This window comes from Solea senegalensis, linkage group LG11, assembly GCF_019176455.1.
Source record: "Solea senegalensis isolate Sse05_10M linkage group LG11, IFAPA_SoseM_1, whole genome shotgun sequence".
Taxonomy (NCBI): Eukaryota; Metazoa; Chordata; class Actinopteri; order Pleuronectiformes; family Soleidae; genus Solea; species Solea senegalensis.
The window spans coordinates 3,675,526-3,694,359 of record NC_058031.1 but is presented as its reverse complement, the minus strand read 5'-3'; the positions used below and the strand labels follow the sequence as shown (position 1 = coordinate 3,694,359).

At 39.4% G+C, this 18,834-nt stretch overlaps 2 protein-coding genes across 5 annotated transcripts; both read left to right on the top strand.

Annotated features, from left to right (window-relative positions):
• The first annotated feature begins 340 nt into the window (after positions 1–340).
• LOC122777654 (calcium-responsive transactivator-like) lies at positions 341–12,649 on the top strand. 4 transcript variants are annotated; one of them, XM_044039017.1, is made up of 11 exons: positions 341–501; positions 1,178–1,254; positions 1,350–1,434; positions 1,828–1,960; positions 2,918–3,196; positions 5,119–5,238; positions 8,087–8,188; positions 8,626–8,721; positions 9,440–9,592; positions 9,690–9,817; positions 10,752–12,649. In XM_044039017.1, the coding sequence occupies exons 1-11, from the start codon at positions 433–435 to the stop codon at positions 10,776–10,778; spliced, it is 1,269 nt and encodes a 422-aa protein (XP_043894952.1). In that variant the 5' UTR covers positions 341–432; the 3' UTR covers positions 10,779–12,649. The 4 variants fall into 4 exon arrangements, with proteins under 4 accessions (XP_043894952.1, XP_043894951.1, XP_043894953.1 ...); XM_044039016.1 differs by having other exon boundaries at positions 342–501; positions 5,074–5,238; XM_044039018.1 differs by lacking the exon at positions 2,918–3,196 and having other exon boundaries at positions 342–501; positions 5,074–5,238.
• Positions 12,650–13,557: 908 nt separating this feature from the next.
• On the top strand, positions 13,558–16,647 carry mtg2 (mitochondrial ribosome-associated GTPase 2). The gene is made up of 6 exons (XM_044039025.1): positions 13,558–14,023; positions 14,819–14,966; positions 15,121–15,236; positions 15,328–15,546; positions 15,636–15,774; positions 16,190–16,647. Exons 1-6 carry the CDS (start codon positions 13,802–13,804, stop codon positions 16,579–16,581), a joined length of 1,236 nt encoding a protein of 411 aa, XP_043894960.1. The 5' UTR covers positions 13,558–13,801; the 3' UTR covers positions 16,582–16,647.
• The last annotated feature ends 2,187 nt before the right edge of the window (positions 16,648–18,834 follow it).

The following is an 18,834-nucleotide window of genomic DNA, read 5'->3' as shown; positions in this document are numbered from 1 at the left end:
GACATTCAATGTGTTTATGGAGGTGCGAAAGAAAAATACTCCGGAGATTATGCACAATGTGAGCTGATTGGCTTTCATGAATCAAAAGAATACCCCAGACTACAGGGCAGAGAAGTGGTAGGTTACACACTGTCTGGACTGTACCAAAAACAAGAGGGAGAGGGATTCTCCCCTGTCAAGTAGCACCTTAAAATACACGCCATTATTTCCACGCGTATTATAACTAACACATTTAGACGAACATAACGTTTGAATTATGTTCAAATCAATGCAGTTTTCCCCTGTATTTTCGTCATTGGCCACAGATGAATGCGTTTCCAAACACACCCCCCCGTTTCCCACACAATGGAGAAACTGAAACCAAATAGAGGGCAGCGCTCCAGATAATAAATATTAGAATAAAAGACGCGCTTTTATTTCACATATGACAAAATGTCGGTGGCATTTTCGTCGGCGCGCCCCAGGAGTAAAGGGGAGGTGACGCAGCAAACCATCCAAAAGGTAAAAAATAAATAAATACATTTTTTATAATTTATACAGGTGGACGCGTTTGTTGTTGTAAGATGTCTGGATGGGAGTGAGTACGTGCTACTTCCACTGCTTCAGTGCAATGAAAGTAACCTGGTGGTGAATATCACAAGGACTGTTTTTGCAGTCAGTTTGAAGGTGTGAAGCAAACAAAGCCATGACGGCGATGATGGAGAGGATGATGACTGCGCGTGTGACGCTCCGTCTACTGATGCTTCTTTTATCTGATGATTTATAACACGCATTAAAGAAGAAACAATATTTCATTATAAACACCTTTGCTCCCTAGATTACATGGACTTACTGTCAAATGTGCAAACAGCCTCATTCTCTCCAGAATTTGTTTGTGTGTGTGTGTGTGTGATGGGGAAGTGTGACAGGACAATCATCTCCTGTTTTTTATTGACCTGTAATAAATCGTAATAAAAAGGGCACTTAGACTCATCACTGTGAGAACATGCTGATTTATTTCACTCCATCATGAGAGAAAAAAAAAAAAACCCAGATGAAACTGACCCAGAAAATTGTTCCCGGCTCATTGAAGTTTCTGGGGATCCAGGACAACATGACTCTCTCTTAAAAAGCACATTATGTTCTGAGCACTGTGACTTTACACCTTGAACTGAAGTCGTTTTACTGTCCCCCAAAGATGCTGGACGAAAATCACCACTTAATACAGTGTATCATGGATTACCAAAGCAAAGGGAAGACGGCTGAATGCACACAGTGAGTGCTCGTCTTTTGTTGCCTCCCTTGTAAATGTCATATTATCGCAGAGTGGTATTAAGTCACGCTGTGTTTCGTGTCCTCCCCTTTGACAGGTATCAGCAGATCCTGCACAGAAACCTTGTTTACTTGGCCACAATAGCAGATTCAAATCAGAACATGCAGTCACTACTACCTGCGGTGAGTCCTTTGCCAGGTTTTGCATAAATCTAGATTTGACAACACATCTGCTCTTCCTGCCCAACTATTCCCATCATTATTTTACCCCAAAGGCACAGCTACAGACTTTTGGTGTCATTACAGTCTCCTGTACATAGCCATTATTAAAATGTAAGGTGGTTCTCACAAATTTGTTGTTGCTGTGGGCTAATGTTTTAAATTAAACACTTTATAAAGTACACACAAGAGTGCAGAGAAAAGGAAAAAGAAAATGAATGGTCTGCATTTCAAAATAACGGTTTCTTAGGGCTGAAAGATTTGTGGATATTATCTATTGCAAATTATACATTTCCTGCGTTTTTGATTTAAGGCAAGACATTTTTCACTCCCACTGACACGTGTCTCAACCTCCAGCCTCCCACTTCCAATATGTCCATGGGTCCTGGCGGGATGGGTCCCAGCGGAGGACACGTTCCGAGCAACCTCAACGACGCCATGGCACCACTGCTGCCCCTCACATCCGTAATGCCGAGCCAAATGAGCAACAGTGAGTTCGGCACAATTGCACTTTTGTTAAGTAAATAAATTCTGCTCCATATGACCATGATTTTCCACTCACACCCAGACTTGATGTGCAAAGCTCTATGTTGTCCATCTTCTGTCCTGCATGCTTGTCTGATCATGACTTTGCTGCATGCTCATCCGCAGCTACAACGTCGTCCTATACCATATCCGGTCTCCCATGGTATTGTATCTTGCCTCTCTTTTTTATTGTCTGCAGTAGGGATGTCCTGATCCTGAAATTGAAGTATCAAATCTAAGATCAGGGATCGGCAATCACTCGGATCACTTCATCACGATCATTTTTAGGGGTTCTGGAGCGGTTTTCACAGATATAAATATTCATATTAGCTCAGCTATAGGCTGTAACAGGGCTTTGTACACAAACAAACAAAGCACTGGGTTAGTTAACAGCTCACTCCCTGACAGATGACAGGAGTATGTTCCTCTTTCTCTCTAATCTTAAGTCTTTATTTATTTTACTGTCTGTTCTGTCTGCTAATCAACTGTCCAACGGGTCGCTAGAAGGTTCATTGCCGACCTAAATGTTGTTTGGATAAGAAATACCAAAGAAATGAGTAAAACAAAACAAAACAAACCTGTGCAGCTCTTATTGGAGTCTTATTGGATCAGGACTCTGTACTAGTAGATACTCGTAGTAAAAAAAAGAAAGAAGAAGATTGGATCAGGGGCTAAATAAGCTGATTGGGACATCCGTAATCTGTGGTCTTAAGTTCAGCTCACAGTCCAATCTCTCATCCTTGTTTGCAGGCAGAGCAACTTTTGATTTCTTCACTTTTTCAAACACATTTATTTACACCGTCTGTATGACCACACAAGCTTCCAGTAAAGATGAACTGAATGTAGGGTCCATGATTTATCACGACATGGTAGCACGTCAGAATGAGTGCTGGCTGGTCTGACTGTGCGTGTGTGTCGTCAGGCCCCAGCCATGCCCCCATGCAGCAGCAGCAGCAGCAGCAGCAGCAGCAGCAGCAGCAGCAGCAGCAGCAGCAGCAGCCGCCGTCTATTCCCTCGACATCCCTCAGCAGCTACTCTAGCTCGGCCTCTGCCTCCGGCTACAGCCATGCTGCTCCTTCCTCCCAGGGCAGCATGATCCAAGGCCCTGGTCCTGGCTATGGCTCTTCCTCTACATCCTCCTCCTCTTCTTCCTCCTCCTCCTCCTCCTCCCGCAGCAACCTCAACATGCAGTCCAACCAAGGTGAGCCAGGTGAAGAAGAACTTAGCATTCACACTACAAACATTGTAGTGTGTAAATATAAATGAATGTATGTGAATGCACATCAAGCCTATCACCTCCACGTGACTCTCACTGTATTTCAAGCAGTGTAATCTTTGCACTTTGCACAGAAACTGATTCGTTTTGTGTCACAAATGAAATGACAAATCCACGAGGAAGCACAAAGAGCAGTAAAGTGTTAATAGAGTGAGACGGCTGCAACAGGTGTGGGAACAGCAATGCCGTGAAGAGCCCATGAAAGGTTTCAGAAGTGGATTTTCCTGCTAAAGAATCCTTCTAGCAACTGGGTAGTGGAGGAGTGGGAGTGACTCTGTCATTCCCCTGGGGCATTCTGGTTAACTACCAAAACACTGTCAGATTTTTGGTAGTTAACCAGAATTCCCCAGGGGAATGAGAGTTTATGCACAGGGCTTTTTGCTGCTCACTTGCAATCAGAATCTATCCTGTCAAACTAAACAAGACAAACAGAAGCAGAAGGATTAACTTCGTTTCTTGTGCCCGTCGTCATGCATTCAGTCAAAGTCCAACCTGTTTGCTTGCTTTACTAGCACAACATTTAAGATAAAAATACAACATAAAAATATTTGAGTTCTGACTTTAAATTCAGAATTCTGAGATTAAAGTCAGAAAAAAGTCAGATATTCTGAGTTTAAAGTCAGAACTCCAATATGTTTTTCCTCTGTGGCCCTAATCCTCATCCATCAAGATGCAACATGCATACTTTATTATTTCTTATATATGTTAAGTGTGGATTCAATTTGACGGTTTCCAATGAAATGATTGCAGATCAAGTGTTCAGGGCAAAGTAGAAACCAAGGTCGAAACCATTTGGCCAACTTCATTTTTGCTCAGAAACGTTTGCTCACATGCATTGAACATTCACTGATGTGTAAAAGTCCATTTCAGTCACAGTGTAATCATCAAAAAAAAAAAAAAAACCCAGGCCAGACACATTCAGTTCATCATGAGAGGTGCTGCCTCCTCCCTCCATCCATCCCTCCCTCCCTCCTCCTGCTCCAGGCTTTACTTACCCTAATCTTTCTCCCTGACCCTGACATGCAGCCTCCTCCCAACCTCTGGATGTCTGTGTGTATTTACTGCACCTGTGTTTATGCTCTTGACCTGCCTGGCTTTCTTTGCATTTTCAGTTCTGACTGCCAGTTTTGCTTTTTTTCCTTGCTGAAGTTTGGAATAATATCCTCTCCGGATATGTAAATTTTGGGTGTAAAATTAACACTTTGCCAAACTTAACTGGAGGAGAACACCCCGCGTATGATAAGTCTGTGACCTACAGGCTACATTATAGGCCCTTTCGAGAGCTACATCCATCCATGGCTGCGTCACAGACTGGAGCTAGTAGAAGTAGTAGTAATAGTCCAACAGACAGGCTACTAGGCTTGGAATGTTTGTATACACTGAAAGGGTCTATATGGACCTGATGTTTTATTTTATTTGTATTTTCTAATTATTTGGAGTTTGACACAGCGGAATTTAAATGGCTGCATCTGTTCAAGTTAAAACGATAAATGACTTTGTAAAGTTATAAAGTCGTAATAATGAAACATAAGTTTATAGGGGCTTTTCTCAGCAATTTTTAGGTGAGATTATAAAATAGATTCATTAGATTAATTAATTACAGATCATAATGAATGACTCTCCCAATTGTCCAATGCTCTATACTCGTGTTTCCGTGGACTTTCTTTCTACATTTGCTTATTTGTCAGTAATATTACGCACATGTCTGCCAGCCTCACTTCTCTGGATGTTGTGTACGTGCAGAGAGTTTGTCTTTATATATTAACGTATGAGATTTGTCCATAATCCCGCCTCCTTCCCAGTCTCCATGATGCACCAACAATCTGCCACTCCGCATTACTCCTCAGCTCAGGCTGGGGGCCAGCACTATCAGGGACAGCAGGCCATGGGCATGATGGGACAGAGCGGTCAAGGAAACAATCTGATGTCTCAGAGGCCCATTGGATCTTACCGCTCTTCACAGCAAGGTAAGTGGTCCAGGTTCATTTGGTTTGGCAGTGGGCTCAGTGAGTCTGTGTTTGTGGTACGGCTGCACAATGTACCTCAAATGTATCATTATTGCAGTATCAACGTGTGCAATATACAGTATGTAGTGAAAGAGATATACACATAGGTTGTATCTTTTGGCTAGTTTTGTTTGGCTAAGAAGGTAACATAAAGGAAGATCATTGTTTTGTTGTTGTTGTTTGTGTGTGTTGTTATTTTTTAAATCATTTTCTCCCAAGAAATATTCAGCAGTTGTCCCCACCCACTCCTGTGCTGCCACTGTGACTCCGTCAGTCAGGGCTGATAGTATTGTCTGACAGACCCTGAATTCTGATAAGTGCAGCTTTCAAATATCACCAAAACTGCAGCTACAACCCTTTAACACCTAAGCCTCAAAATTTACATCTGGACTTTTTTTCTTCTTATTAAGCTTCAGAAAATGACCTGTGTTTTCCAGAATAACTTTCAATAACAGTTTTTTTTTTACAATTTACTGCATGTTAAAATAGTGTATTTTTCTAGGTTTATTTAAAACATTACAAAAGTACACAAACACCAGATTTTGTGTGTTAAATTTGATATTTTAACAGTATAAAACATATTTAAAGTAACATTAATTTGAGTCTTTGTCTCAATGTCCAAAAACAGGCCAAAAAATGGAAACTTATTCCAACTCTCTGCTCTCTGGTGACAAAGACACTGATTCGCCGGCTTCCTGCAACGGCGCGAGTGAAATTACCGCAATAACCACACGTTGGCTTTGACGTGCAACTTCTCAGCTTTACAGAAACCGTTGGTGTTTTTCCAATAGCACAAACTGTTGCGTAATTGCAGTAATGCAAAGCGCGCTTGTGTCGTCTACGAGCCGCTCGGTGTTAAAGGGTTAAATATTTGTTTAATTATGGGAAGTCATTTAGTTATTGCTATATTCACATTCGCATTATTTCATGTTGCATGTTTTCCTAATATTGTGCAGCTCTAGTTTGTGGCAGTAAGGACAGCTTGGACTGATCCAAACCAGGCTCTGAGTGCAGGTTTCTCAGTTTCCAGTTAGTCCGAACTGCTAGCTTTGCTGTGGACGGGCCCCTGATAATTATTTTTACTGCATGGTGGTATAAATTAAAGATCATAAAGTGAGCACGATATTAAAAGTCTGCAAAGTAATTCATCCCGGTTGCCCTCCCGCAGCTTTAAGAAGCAGACTGAAGACGTATCACTCTCATCACATTAGGTTCCTGTCTCTGTAAGTCACTTGACTTGTGCTGCGTCAGCATGTGCCTAATAATAGCTGCGTCACTGTTATTTCTTTTGAAGACGAGGCACATAGTCATTCTGATGTATGACAGGAATGGGATATTGTTACCACGGTAACAGTCTGTGGTTGTATGTCCCCATTTAACCTCGGACAATGTCATCCCCACATGAGTGGGTGAAGAATTGTTTCCTTTTTTCAAGAGTTAGGCTAGGTGACTTGTCGAGCCTCGTCCATGATTGGTTGTGGCGCTGTTGCTATGGCTCCTCTATCATCTGTGGCTCCTTGGTCATACAATAAGTGGGACATATCAGATATGTCACCGTGAGATTGTTTTCCGATTAAGATGAAGGTGAAGATGGAGCACATTTCTGTTCTAGGTCATTTTATTGGAGGTCATTTGAAGAAATGAAGATTAGACGGTGCAAGTGTCTTCGATGCGTCTTCCTGAGAGTTTTTGTTCTGCTGCGTTTCTGAGTTTGTTCAAATGGATAGGGAGGGAATGGAATCTGGAGTTTCTGCACACCACCACCAAGCAGAGATCAGGTTCACCCCAATAACCGGTTTTCTCCTCTATTCCGTACAGTTTACTGTAAGGTACAGAGTCTTATACAGCTCGTGCCTCAAAAGTGCATGAGTGAAAACAAGGCTGCTAATGGGCACACAAGGAAAAACTAATTTTAGCAACTTATCAAAAGGTTCACCTAAAAATATGCCAGCTTAATATATCCAGAATATCTTTGCTGCTTTATTTCATTGTAAGACAGGGTGACTTTGTGACTGGAGACATTTGTAAATCACTCCACCATTCTCTACGAAACAGGAAGTTGCTCCACGAAACTTGACCAGCTATTTTAAATATAGCTGCCGTTTCGCCCCAAAACAGGAAGTGCCCTACAACTTTGCCGTACATTGATTGATTGCCTCGCAACATCATACGTGACACAACAGACCGACCCTGAACACATACGGTATTATTATTCCATGGCTTTGCAGTCATTTTGGAGGATGTTATCAAATAAAAGTGAAGACTGTTGAGTGAGGGAGATCAGGGAACTGTTGCACTCCCCAACTTGCATGGGGGACACTTGCGTGGGGACGTGAGGGCCCTATCATGACTATGTAGTTTCACTTTGGACTTTGGTGAAGGGAGAAAGAAAGAGCGGTTTACAGCCTTTTTTTTTTCTGGCAAGTGGCGAACGTATTCTTAAGATATCATAGACTTACTCTATGCAAGTGTTTTATTAAGTGAGGATTTTGTCAAGTGCTATCAGCAACATTGAGTGTTCGACTCCTGTCATGCATGATGGCACGTGGAGTGGCACGCGCCGCAAGAACGGTATTGACAATGTATCAACATCTCATACAACCAAGTCAAAAAATCCGCTCAACTCCAAAGATAACTTCCAAGAAGGTCGTCAGTAATGTTGTGTGTAACAATCTTTTATTATTATTATCCTTATTGCACATAAATGGTCACGCATCCCTTCAGACTGCCTAAATTGGCCAAGTGACCTGGCGCAGCCCGTTCCAGTCTCCAGCTTTTTTAACTGACCGTGGTGTCGCCTGTCTTGCAGGATCTGCACAGCAGTACATGGGACAAGACGAGTTCTACGGCGAGCAGTATGGACACACTCAGAGCTCCAGCGAGCCCATAAACCAGCAGTATTACCCTGATGGTAATCGTGCACGTCCATAAACGTCGTACACCCAGCTCTCCCCCGCTACAGCTCATGCCATTTCCTTTTATCACAATCCCACAGAGCTTCAGCTCTCTCCCCACAGTCATTGTCTTTTTCCCCTTTTTTGTGGGAGATGAAAGGATTGAAAAAAGGCAAAAGACTAACACTGGTCTTGATTATGTATCCTCCCACTGTGTCTGTGTCCATACTGTCCCCTTTGGTGTGCCGAAATTTCAGATTTCAGAGAGTGTGCTGTAGCAGTGTGTTTAGGAGAGAGAGAGAGAGAGAGCACATAATCAATCTCAGGTGCTTTTTTCATTATGTTGAAGTGAGAAGCTTCACACTCTTACGATTGATTGATCCTCTGTGTGTTAATGGGTGTCACCTTTGCAGAAGAGAGATTTTTGCATGTGTTGAACGGTGTTCCTCTGCAGGTCATGCGGAGTACTCCTATCAACAACAGTCTACATATGGTGAGCAAGGCTACGACCGGTCCTTTGATGAATCCTCACAGCACTACTATGAAGGAGGTAATTGCTCATTTTGTAATATCAATATTTTTTTTAGTTCTATTAGGGATGCACAATATTATCGGTACAATATGGGTTATCGGATATCGGCAAACTTATCTGCCGATATGACTTATAAATCCTCTACCTCCTTGACTTCTTACGTTTATTTATTTTGCTCAATGAATAACATCTGCTGCAGAATGAGTAGGCAAAATTTTAGGGGTGGGTCAAAATATCATTTAAGTCATTTATCCTCATCCTTCCTCATGCGGTTTAATAATCGATACCCCAGGGCAAATATCGATATTTTAAGGTACTCTACAGTAAACAGGTAACAGTAAAATCCTGTTTCAATGTGTTCGCACCTGTGTCTGTATATTAACATGAGTGACAGGTAGAGAGAGAGCGAGAGAGGCAGCAGTATTGAGGGTACCAACATTGCTGTAATATGAAATAAGATTTTAACCATTAGAAAAAAAGAAATCCTGTATTGGTCAGTGTTAATAATGTGATGATGGCTACAAATAACTTAAAATAAAAAATGTAGCAGGTCAGAGGAAGTCAGATGAGGAGGAGGCCTCTAATGAGTTTGTTTGTGATTGGTTCTGAGGAAGCAGGACAGCTTAGATGCATTCAGACCTGAAATTAGTGCTGTCTATATGTGACCAGTCAGAATGGATCTCAATAGGGACTCTATAATTTACAGACCTCATAAGTGGCATATGTGTTTCTCCAGGTAACTCTCAGTACAGTCAACAGCAAGCCCAGTATCAGCAGAGCTCTGGCCAGCAGCAGCAGCAGCAGCAGCAGCAGCAGCAGCCTCCGCCGCCCTTTGGCCAACAGCAGTACTCCTCTCAACAAGGCTACGCCGGTCAGACACAGGGATATGGTCAGAGCCGTTATATATAACATTGAGTATTTTGTGCATTCACAGGAAACACAATGAGCAGAGCTGTTGAGTGTAACTTGTCCACTTGTCTCCACAGGACCTGGCCACGGCGGATCCTCTCAGTATGCGCAGTATCAGCAGGGTCAAAGCCAACAGTATGGTTCTTACCGCTCATCCCAGGGAGGCCCTGGTGCACAGACGCAGAGGCCCTATGCCTATGAACAGGTACATGACCAGTAAAAACCAGTCGGTCAAAACTTTTAAAATTGCAGTGTGTAACATTTACATATTTAAGTCTGTTACATTCAAACCATTGTCAAACAAGTCTACGCCTGTAGATACATTAGGTTGGAGTGTGACTGAAAACATAAATAAAGGGGCTAGATTATTGCAGTGGGGGACAAATCAGGCGATAATGAATCGCCTCCTGCTCGTTCAAAACGCTGCTGCTCGCCTACTCACGGAGGCCTGAGCACATTATGCTTTAATTCTTTTATTTGCTTTTAAATGCCTTCATAATCTTACCCCTCCCTACCTTTGTGATCTGCTCCAGCTGTATATGTTCCCTCACGGTCACTAAGATCTGCAGATCAGCTCTTAGTTGACCCAAAAACAAAGCTGAAGCTTAGAGGAGACCCACACTTCTTGTTTTTTTTGGCTTTCTAAACCAGAGTGCGTAATGTTTTATGTCTGTGCTTCATCTTATTATTATTATTATTTTTTTTTAAATTGTGTTTTATGTGTAACGTATGTATTGTTAACCTTTTTAGTCCTCTTATTGTTGTATTTTGTCTGCTCTGTGGTTTAAAAATGTGCTTTAGAAATACAATTAGATTGGATTGGATTGGATTGGAAAAGTTTCAGAAGCCTGATTGTTCAGCAGTTTGACAAGATAAACGCTTCTTGCCCCCCAGTCCTTCATTGCCTCATATACAAACAAATGCTCCCTCAGTCAGGTCTGACGGAGCTGATTTTCAGATGAAGGGCGCAGCATCGTTTTCATTCAGAAACACCAAACAACTTAACATATGCAGTAATACCTCATGAGCTGAAAATGTTGTGTCTTGTTTCCTTGTATAATTTTTTGTCATAAAACATGAAGAAAAGTGATGCATGTAGTGGACAAAAACCTCTGATTGTGAATCATTTTACATTGCAGGGTCAGTATGGAAATTATCAGCAATAAAGTACGACGTTGTTTTCCCTCCTGGTGCTGAGCTCAGCTATCCTGTGGATTAGAAGATCTGGCTGCATCAGATTTATTATCATTTCATTGATCATGAGTCATCAGTTTTGCAGAATTTGTCAAAAGAAATTGGATTTGTGTCCGTTTTGCTCACTATAATGAGGTCCTAGCAGGTAGACTAAGATGTAAATTGTGACTGGTTACCAACAAAATATCAGGTAACTTGTAAGTCATTCTGCCATATTGATCAATTACAATTATTGTCTTTATCGCCTGCTTTTTACAAGCCTTTTTATGCGTCAATGTGGTTATGAATAGAAAAATGGCCTTGAAGGAAAATGCTTCATCAGATCTGGCATTTATTCCTCATAGACTCACTGTTACATCTCACAACTATGGGGATTTGTCTTGTGATCCTTAAATCTGACTCGATCAGGTTAGTTTGTCTGTGTCAGTCTAAATTGTGATGTCCGGCTGTGTGTGTTCTAACATTGCGTGTTTTCTGTCTACATTATGTCTACACAGACGACTGAGCGAGACTTTGACGTGTAAATCGCTGTCCATGATAATGCATTCTGGTTTTCAGTGGCATTTCGCTGTATAGCAGAAGTGTGACACTACTCTGATGCCACTCAGTTAGGATTTTTACATTGTCACTTTGTCTGCACTTTATTTTGCAGTGACAGTATATGTAATGTTTGATATTTTTGTCTCGTGCAATATTTTTTTTTTTTTTTAAAACAAATAATCCTCAAAAAGCCAAAGCAACCCAGGAAAAGTAGTTACACGTCCCACACCTCTCCTTCAATAAGTGCAATACACTTGGGTTGGTTCTTATGAACTCTTACGAAATCGTACCTTTCGTAGCTTCTCGACATAAAACGATGGTAGCGACTGTGGTTGTCTTGTGTTTCTTTTAAATGTTATGTTGTGGAATTCAACTGATATGTAGTCAAAAACATTTATTTGACCTATTTGTGACTCATGAACAGATTATAGTAATTCAGATTATTGTCAGTGAAAACTTTAACCATCTGTGTCTGAATTAGATGAAGGAAATAGTGAAAAATTTGACAAGGTTGAAGGTTAGTTATTGCACACTTTTTACCTGCCTACCTAGCTAAATACCTACCCTTTGACCTAATGCCCTACCATTCTACCATTCTATCTACCTACCCTTCAACCTAAGTACCCTCCTACCTAATTAACTACCTATGTATTCTCCTACTCAATTACTACCAACCTAATTACACACCCACCCATCTTTCTTTCTGTCTATATTTGTGTAGGATCTAATTGCTCGATTAGATTTTTTTAATTTATAATAGGTCAGACACGTCATCATTCACTTTCACGGTTTATCAGTGTGACTGTGAGGGTTCAGCTTTGCAGTATTTATCCTGTCCTAACTCAACGTACCTCAGAAGGGTTAACTAACACTAATAGTTGCAGTCTTTTTAACAGGGTTAAAGACAAATGAGAGATATCTGGCTGTCAAACAGCTAAATAACGATATGTACCACTCAACAGTGACAATCACAGGCTTCTCTAGACTACAATGAATCTGTGTCGGTGTTTAATTTTTTTTTTAAATGTGGTCTGAAATGCATACGGCAAGTCTATTCCAGTTCTCTGTCGTGTGTGATCGCTGATGTGAATTGTATGCCTTGTTTGTGTGTGTGTATGTTTGCATGAATGCTGGAGAGAGAATATGTGAAAGAGATGCAGTGAGTGGAAGAAAGTATAGTTTGGTTTGTTTAATCCAAATATGAATGTTCTCTACTGTACTTTGTAAGACTGCGCTGCCCGATCTTTTCTGCTTGTATTTTGTTACTGTTTGTTTTATAAAAATAAACTTGACATCCACCTTTTGTATGTCTGCATTTGTCTATGTATTTACAGAAAGTCAAATAACATAATCATTGCCCAACAAAATACGTCTCATGCTAAAATTCAGCATTTTCTTCCCTTTAACCTTTTTTCTTTTGGCTCCTAAAGGTGATTACAACAACTAAGATTGATTATATTATTAATATATACATACAATGATAATTTTATTAATACATACATACATAAAATGTTTTTTTCAAAATATGAAATATGAGTGACTGGATGTAGAGCCATGGAACAACTTTACGGGTTATATCTACATCATTAGTATATAGTTATGTATTTAAATAGACGTCTATTTTGAAAATGTGTGATTCTAAAATGTCAAAAATTCTTGATTAGATGTTAACTATCAACCTTTCTTTTATTGCTTTGATATTTTGAGCACATTTACCATCGTTAATGTTACAATCAAATACCCAACAGACAATTTCTATGACAAACGAAGATGCCTGACCTTTTGCTGTATCATCATTTTCTTTTAAAGGCCAACCACATTTAGTTTTTTCTTGCTGCCTCTCTTCGGCACAAAAAGGCTTCCTGTCATTCAAATGAGTCTAGAAATGTTTTAGGGAATCCAATTCCCAGTGTTATAACAGAAACTGGGCACATAAAAACAATTTGATGCTCAGTGGATTTTATTTTAGTTTATAAATTTTCTAAAGTTTCTAATTTCTATTTTCTAATTTTTTATTTTTATGATTAAATATCTTTTTCTCCACTCCAAAGCATTAGGTGGCGTTAATGCACCTTAGATCAGTTTGACACCCGTTGAAAACGAGAAAGAATCAGTGTAGTAATACTAAATTCTACCTGCGGGGGGCAGCATTGTGCTTCACGGTGTTCAGCCTGCCGGAAATGCATGAGAAGAACAATGTTCCTTCACGGATTCCGTAGCCGTGAGGACTACATGTAAATGTCAAACGTCCCTGTAGTGAGTTATTGGACTTGTCTTTTATATAAATTAATGTCCAAACTGAGCTAACAACAGCCTTTTAAGTTTTTTTCTCATGAGAGAACCACGTTGAACCATTTTATTCGTCACAAATGATGTGAGCGGAGGAGGAAAAATGAATGGAGGTGACACTGTTACTCGACTGTTAGCTAGCTAGCTAACGAGCAACTTCACAGTGATGTTGGCGACTTTGGCGAGGGTTAAATTCCCTCGCTTGGTTTCTCTGGAAGTATTGTCAGGGTCCACATTAGGACCGACATTTCGAGGAAACGGTCTGAGCTTGGTGTTTCGTAGTTCTCCACTGAAAGACACCGCTGATGTGAGAAATGTCTGCACCTCATGTACATCGTTCGCCAAAGTCCAAAGAAAACAGAAGAGTGAGATTTCAGAGAAGAAACTGGTACGTACTAAGCTTTTTTATTTTTTTGTTTTACCACACTAAACGAGTTTATATGCATTTGTGAATTAGTATTAAAGAAAAACACCAAATAACTCAATTACATTAACAACAGTTGCAGCCAAATGTAGTTATGATACCATATTCAGACTTGTTATGTATGGGAGAGTCCACTGCTTTTGTTTTGTCCCCGTTATTATGACAATATTGGTTCTGCTAAGCAGCTGCACTGTCCTAAACTGTTCTATTTTTATTATTTTATTTTATTTTGTAAGGTAACCTTGTGTGTTTGCAAGGCGCCCATTAAAGTCATTATAACTGTCAAACACCAACATGTATTAGTAACTGTGTTTACATCATCAGTCATATTTCAATAATGACACTGTCATGTTAAATTATTTTTTTGTTTCATTACCCAGATTAAAATTATGCTTAGAATTAGCAATAAGCATTATAAATTGAGTGTAACAGAAAAGTCAAAAATTCAAATTTAATTAGAAGTATTTTGTAGGACTGGGCATCTTCACTGATTTTTACTATTTGAGCACACAATTTTAATCTATTTCGATAACCGATATGAATGTTACAAAAGAAATCAGCAGAACTGATTCATTTTGGTTTGTAGACAAAACAAGACCTTAAAGAACATCATCATTTGAAGTATGGAAAACACAGATCAATATATAGACATTTTATAGACCAAACAATCAAACCAAAGTAACTGACAAATTAAATGATTATGAAAATAATGATTTGTTGCTACCCTGGTCTAATTATTCTTTGACTTGTGTCCCATAGACTCGTCACTTTGTAGACCATCGCCGTGTGAAGCTAGTGGCTGGGTCAGGTGGTAAAGGTAACAGCTGCTTTCACAGTGAACCCCGAAAAGAGTGGGGGGGACCGGATGGAGGGAATGGAGGTGATGGAGGAAGCGTCATTATTAAAGGTAAATTTGGTTTTCGTCTGTGTATAGACTTGTGTACTGACACAAGTCTATGTGCCATGTGTATACTACACTTTTTTCAAAAATGTCTTTTGAACACACTGTTCATTTGAAAACACATTTCCATAAACGTATCTATGGTTCGTGTGCCTTTTAGCTGATCGATTTGTCAAATCATTGGCGCAAGTATCTGCGGTTTACAAGGGAGAGGATGGGCAATCGGGTGGCAACAAGAATTGTTACGGTCGGAACGGCAGCTCAACCTATGTTTTTGTGAGTCTGTGCATTTGATATATTTATAAATAGATTTCCATCATGTTTGTTCAGCCTCCTGCCTAACTTAATCCGTGTGATATTTTAAAAGGTACCGTTAGGTACTGTGGTGAAGGAGCAGGGCAAAACTGTAGTGGATCTTTCTAAACATGGGCAAGAGTTTTTAGCTGCATTTGGAGGAGCCGGAGGGAAGGGGAATCGTTTTTTTTTGACCAATGAGAACCGCGCCCCCTTGACCGCAACTGCAGGAATCCCAGGCGAGGAGAGAGTACTTCATTTGGAGCTACGCACCATGGCACATGCTGGACTGGTGAGCAAATGCTTTGTAATTTGCAAAAACATTGCTTTATTCTTTTAAGAGTTTCGTTTTTAACTTTATTTAACTTAATATCTCATCAGGTGGGGTTTCCTAATGCTGGGAAATCCTCTTTGTTGAGAGCCATCTCTAATGCCAGGCCTGCAGTGGCTCCTTATCCTTTCACAACACTCAACCCACATGTCGGAATTGTCAATTACAGGGATCATGAGCAAGTTGCAGGTACCTGGTTTTAATATATTAACATATCATTTATTATTTTACATTTTGTTACATTTAATTTTCTCTTTACTCTTTATTATTTTACAACAGCATAAGCTTCACTAGTATCTTGTTTTGCGACTTTTATGATTTAAAAAACAACATGTTAACATTTTACTAATTTTAACAAAGCAGGAGGAGGTGATGAAAGAGATGAATAAAACAAAACCTAGCATAGGTCATTAATCCAAGAAAAAAGAAAAAAAACAAGTACTCAAGTAGCAAGTTTTGTAAGGTTTTGAGTAACACATTATTGAAATAAACATGTAAACACATGCAGCAATTATTCATTCAAACATAGGCATCTTAGTTTTGTAGAATGTTATCTTATCAAATTGTTCAAGTTGGTTATTTTATTCCTAATTTCTCTGTGTAGTTGCTGATATCCCAGGCATCATTCAAGGAGCTCATCTAAACCGAGGCTTGGGCATCTCTTTCCTGCGACACATAGAGCGCTGTCGCTTCCTCCTCTTTGTTCTGGACCTGTCCACTCCAGAGCCCTGGACTCAGCTGGAGAACCTGCGCTATGAACTGGACCAGTATGAGCCAGACTTGTCCCAGCGCCCTAAGGCCATCGTAGCCAACAAAATGGACTTACCCGATGCCCATGAGAAGCTAGAGACTCTAAGGAGCCGTGTCATGGAACGTGTCATCCCTGTGTCAGCTCTAACAGGACACAACACAGAGGAGCTCATCCTTCATCTCAGAGAGTTGTATGATGGATACCATCAAGCACAAGGTACTAGTGAAGGAAAACCAACCACATAGTTGTAAAATGTCATCTGTAATTTCTATAGAATGTATTATTGCTTAATAAATAGTTAAACAAGGCAACATTTAGTGTATTTTTATTAATAATCTGACACTTGTTGCTAAGAAGACTGTAGATCAGGTCTTTTTGAAGTGGGGAGTGTAAGGTATCGACACATTATCAACACTGACTTTGCCACAGAAATGAGTGCACCACCATTTTTGTGAAACTTCCTGAGACACAGAAACACAGTTTCTTAGCCACTTAACCACAGACTTGCCTCATGAAATGCACTCCTGCAATATTTTAAGAGGGTTTCTATTGCTTTATCTCACTTTTTTTTTTATTGCTTTCTCTTTTTAAATCGCTAATTCTTCTACACCAAAGTCCATAGAGAAAACTAGCTTTTTTTAGCTCATGGGGACACAGAAGCTTCTGCTCTACTGCTGCCTTTTTACATTTCATTACATGTCATTTAGCAGACACCTTTATCCAAAGCGACTCACGATGGAATCAACCAGGGGTGGAGTCGAACTTGCGACCATGATGTCTTTCGCACATCGAGTACTGGTCTTAACCACTAAGCCACTCCACCCTGTGACTTTGTGTCACTGAGGTAAATTTGAGCAAGTGATTTCAAACACTTCAGACACTCAAAAGAAAACACATTTGAATGTAATGATAGTGACAGCACTGGATTAACAAATCCTGTATGCTGTGATCTAAAATTGCAGATTTTATCCATGGACTTTGGTGCACAAGAGAGCGGTTGGATTGGCAAATTCATGTCAAAGTTTACCCCAGTTAGACAAATAATTTAAAGGTAATATAACAAATAAAAGACATTAGTGGACCTGTAGATGAGAAGAATGATTTTGATGAAAAATGGCCATTCATTACAGTTAGGTTGAATTAGGTTGAATTGGGAAGTACCAAAATAAACCAGCAGGGGGCATGATGCAACATCATTTTGAATAATAAGTACATTCTGCTTATAGTACACATTTACAACAATGGACCATAACATATGGACTAGCAGTTATCACTTCAGAATTGTGCACATTTATTTTCAGATATATTTTTAAAATTAGTCCCTAATGGTTTTGGGGTATTAAATTAAATTAAATTAAATTAAATTAAATTAAATTAAATTAAATTAAAAATGACATTACATTACAGTTTTAATTTTTTTTATTACTCCATTGAAAAAAAAACAAAAAAGATAGACAAATTAAATCATTAAGAAAAATATAATTTATTTTGCTACATTATCTACATCATGTTATTTACTTTTGTATACGATTTGTATAATTTGCTGTTTTTGTTTTTTCTCACTTCTTTTTCACACAGGTTGGTCGATCATGTGATCCAATCACTTGATTGGTCTATTAGTGTTTTTTCACAAGTAGTCCTAGTGTTTCTGTAGTTTCATAATGAGGGATTTATAGAAGTGAGAAAAATGAAAGACGAATAATCTTTGCCACTTTGCTCAGTATATAACATATCCCATAGGCACGTTTTTGATGTAAGTAAAATGAAACAACAAAGCATACATACTCACAAAATTATGCACACACATGCAAGAACAAACCCATAGAAAACACAGAAACATAAAACCCGCTTGAAAAGCTGGTAGTGGCTGACTGTAATTAACATAGTGCCGTATTTACACAGTGGATAACTGCTGTGCAAATGTTTCCACGACAACAATTTTGTCGTCAAACTGAAAAAGTCGGGCCCAAGACTATACATGATAAACGTGTACAAAGTGCAATGTTAAAAACACGGGAAAACAAATGCAAGTGTTAAAAACACATGGAAAAACAAAAGCAAATGTTAAAAACACTTGCAAAACTATTAACCTATTTTAAAGACACCAGTGTTCTACTTGCTACTGTCCAATGAAAACACTGTAAATTTGATACCCTGACTCATTATCACACTAGGTTCCCAATTACAATGGCATTTATTTTATTGTGTTATTGAATAGTGCATTTTACCCAAATTAATCATCTGACCAAAATGTAAATACATTAAACTTATATGCAGATTTGTGAGGATTCAAACATGAAACAAATCACACAATGGTATAATAATGCTGTAAATGTGGCAGGTTACCGTTTCCCCCATTAGCTTACATTGTTAGTTACATTTGCAATGATTGTTTTCCTGATTTATCTATTATTTATTGGGAATGCTGAGTCAGCATTTCTTGATTATTATTTGTATCTTATTCTTCCGCATTCTTTCCAGCTAATTTTTTACTATTC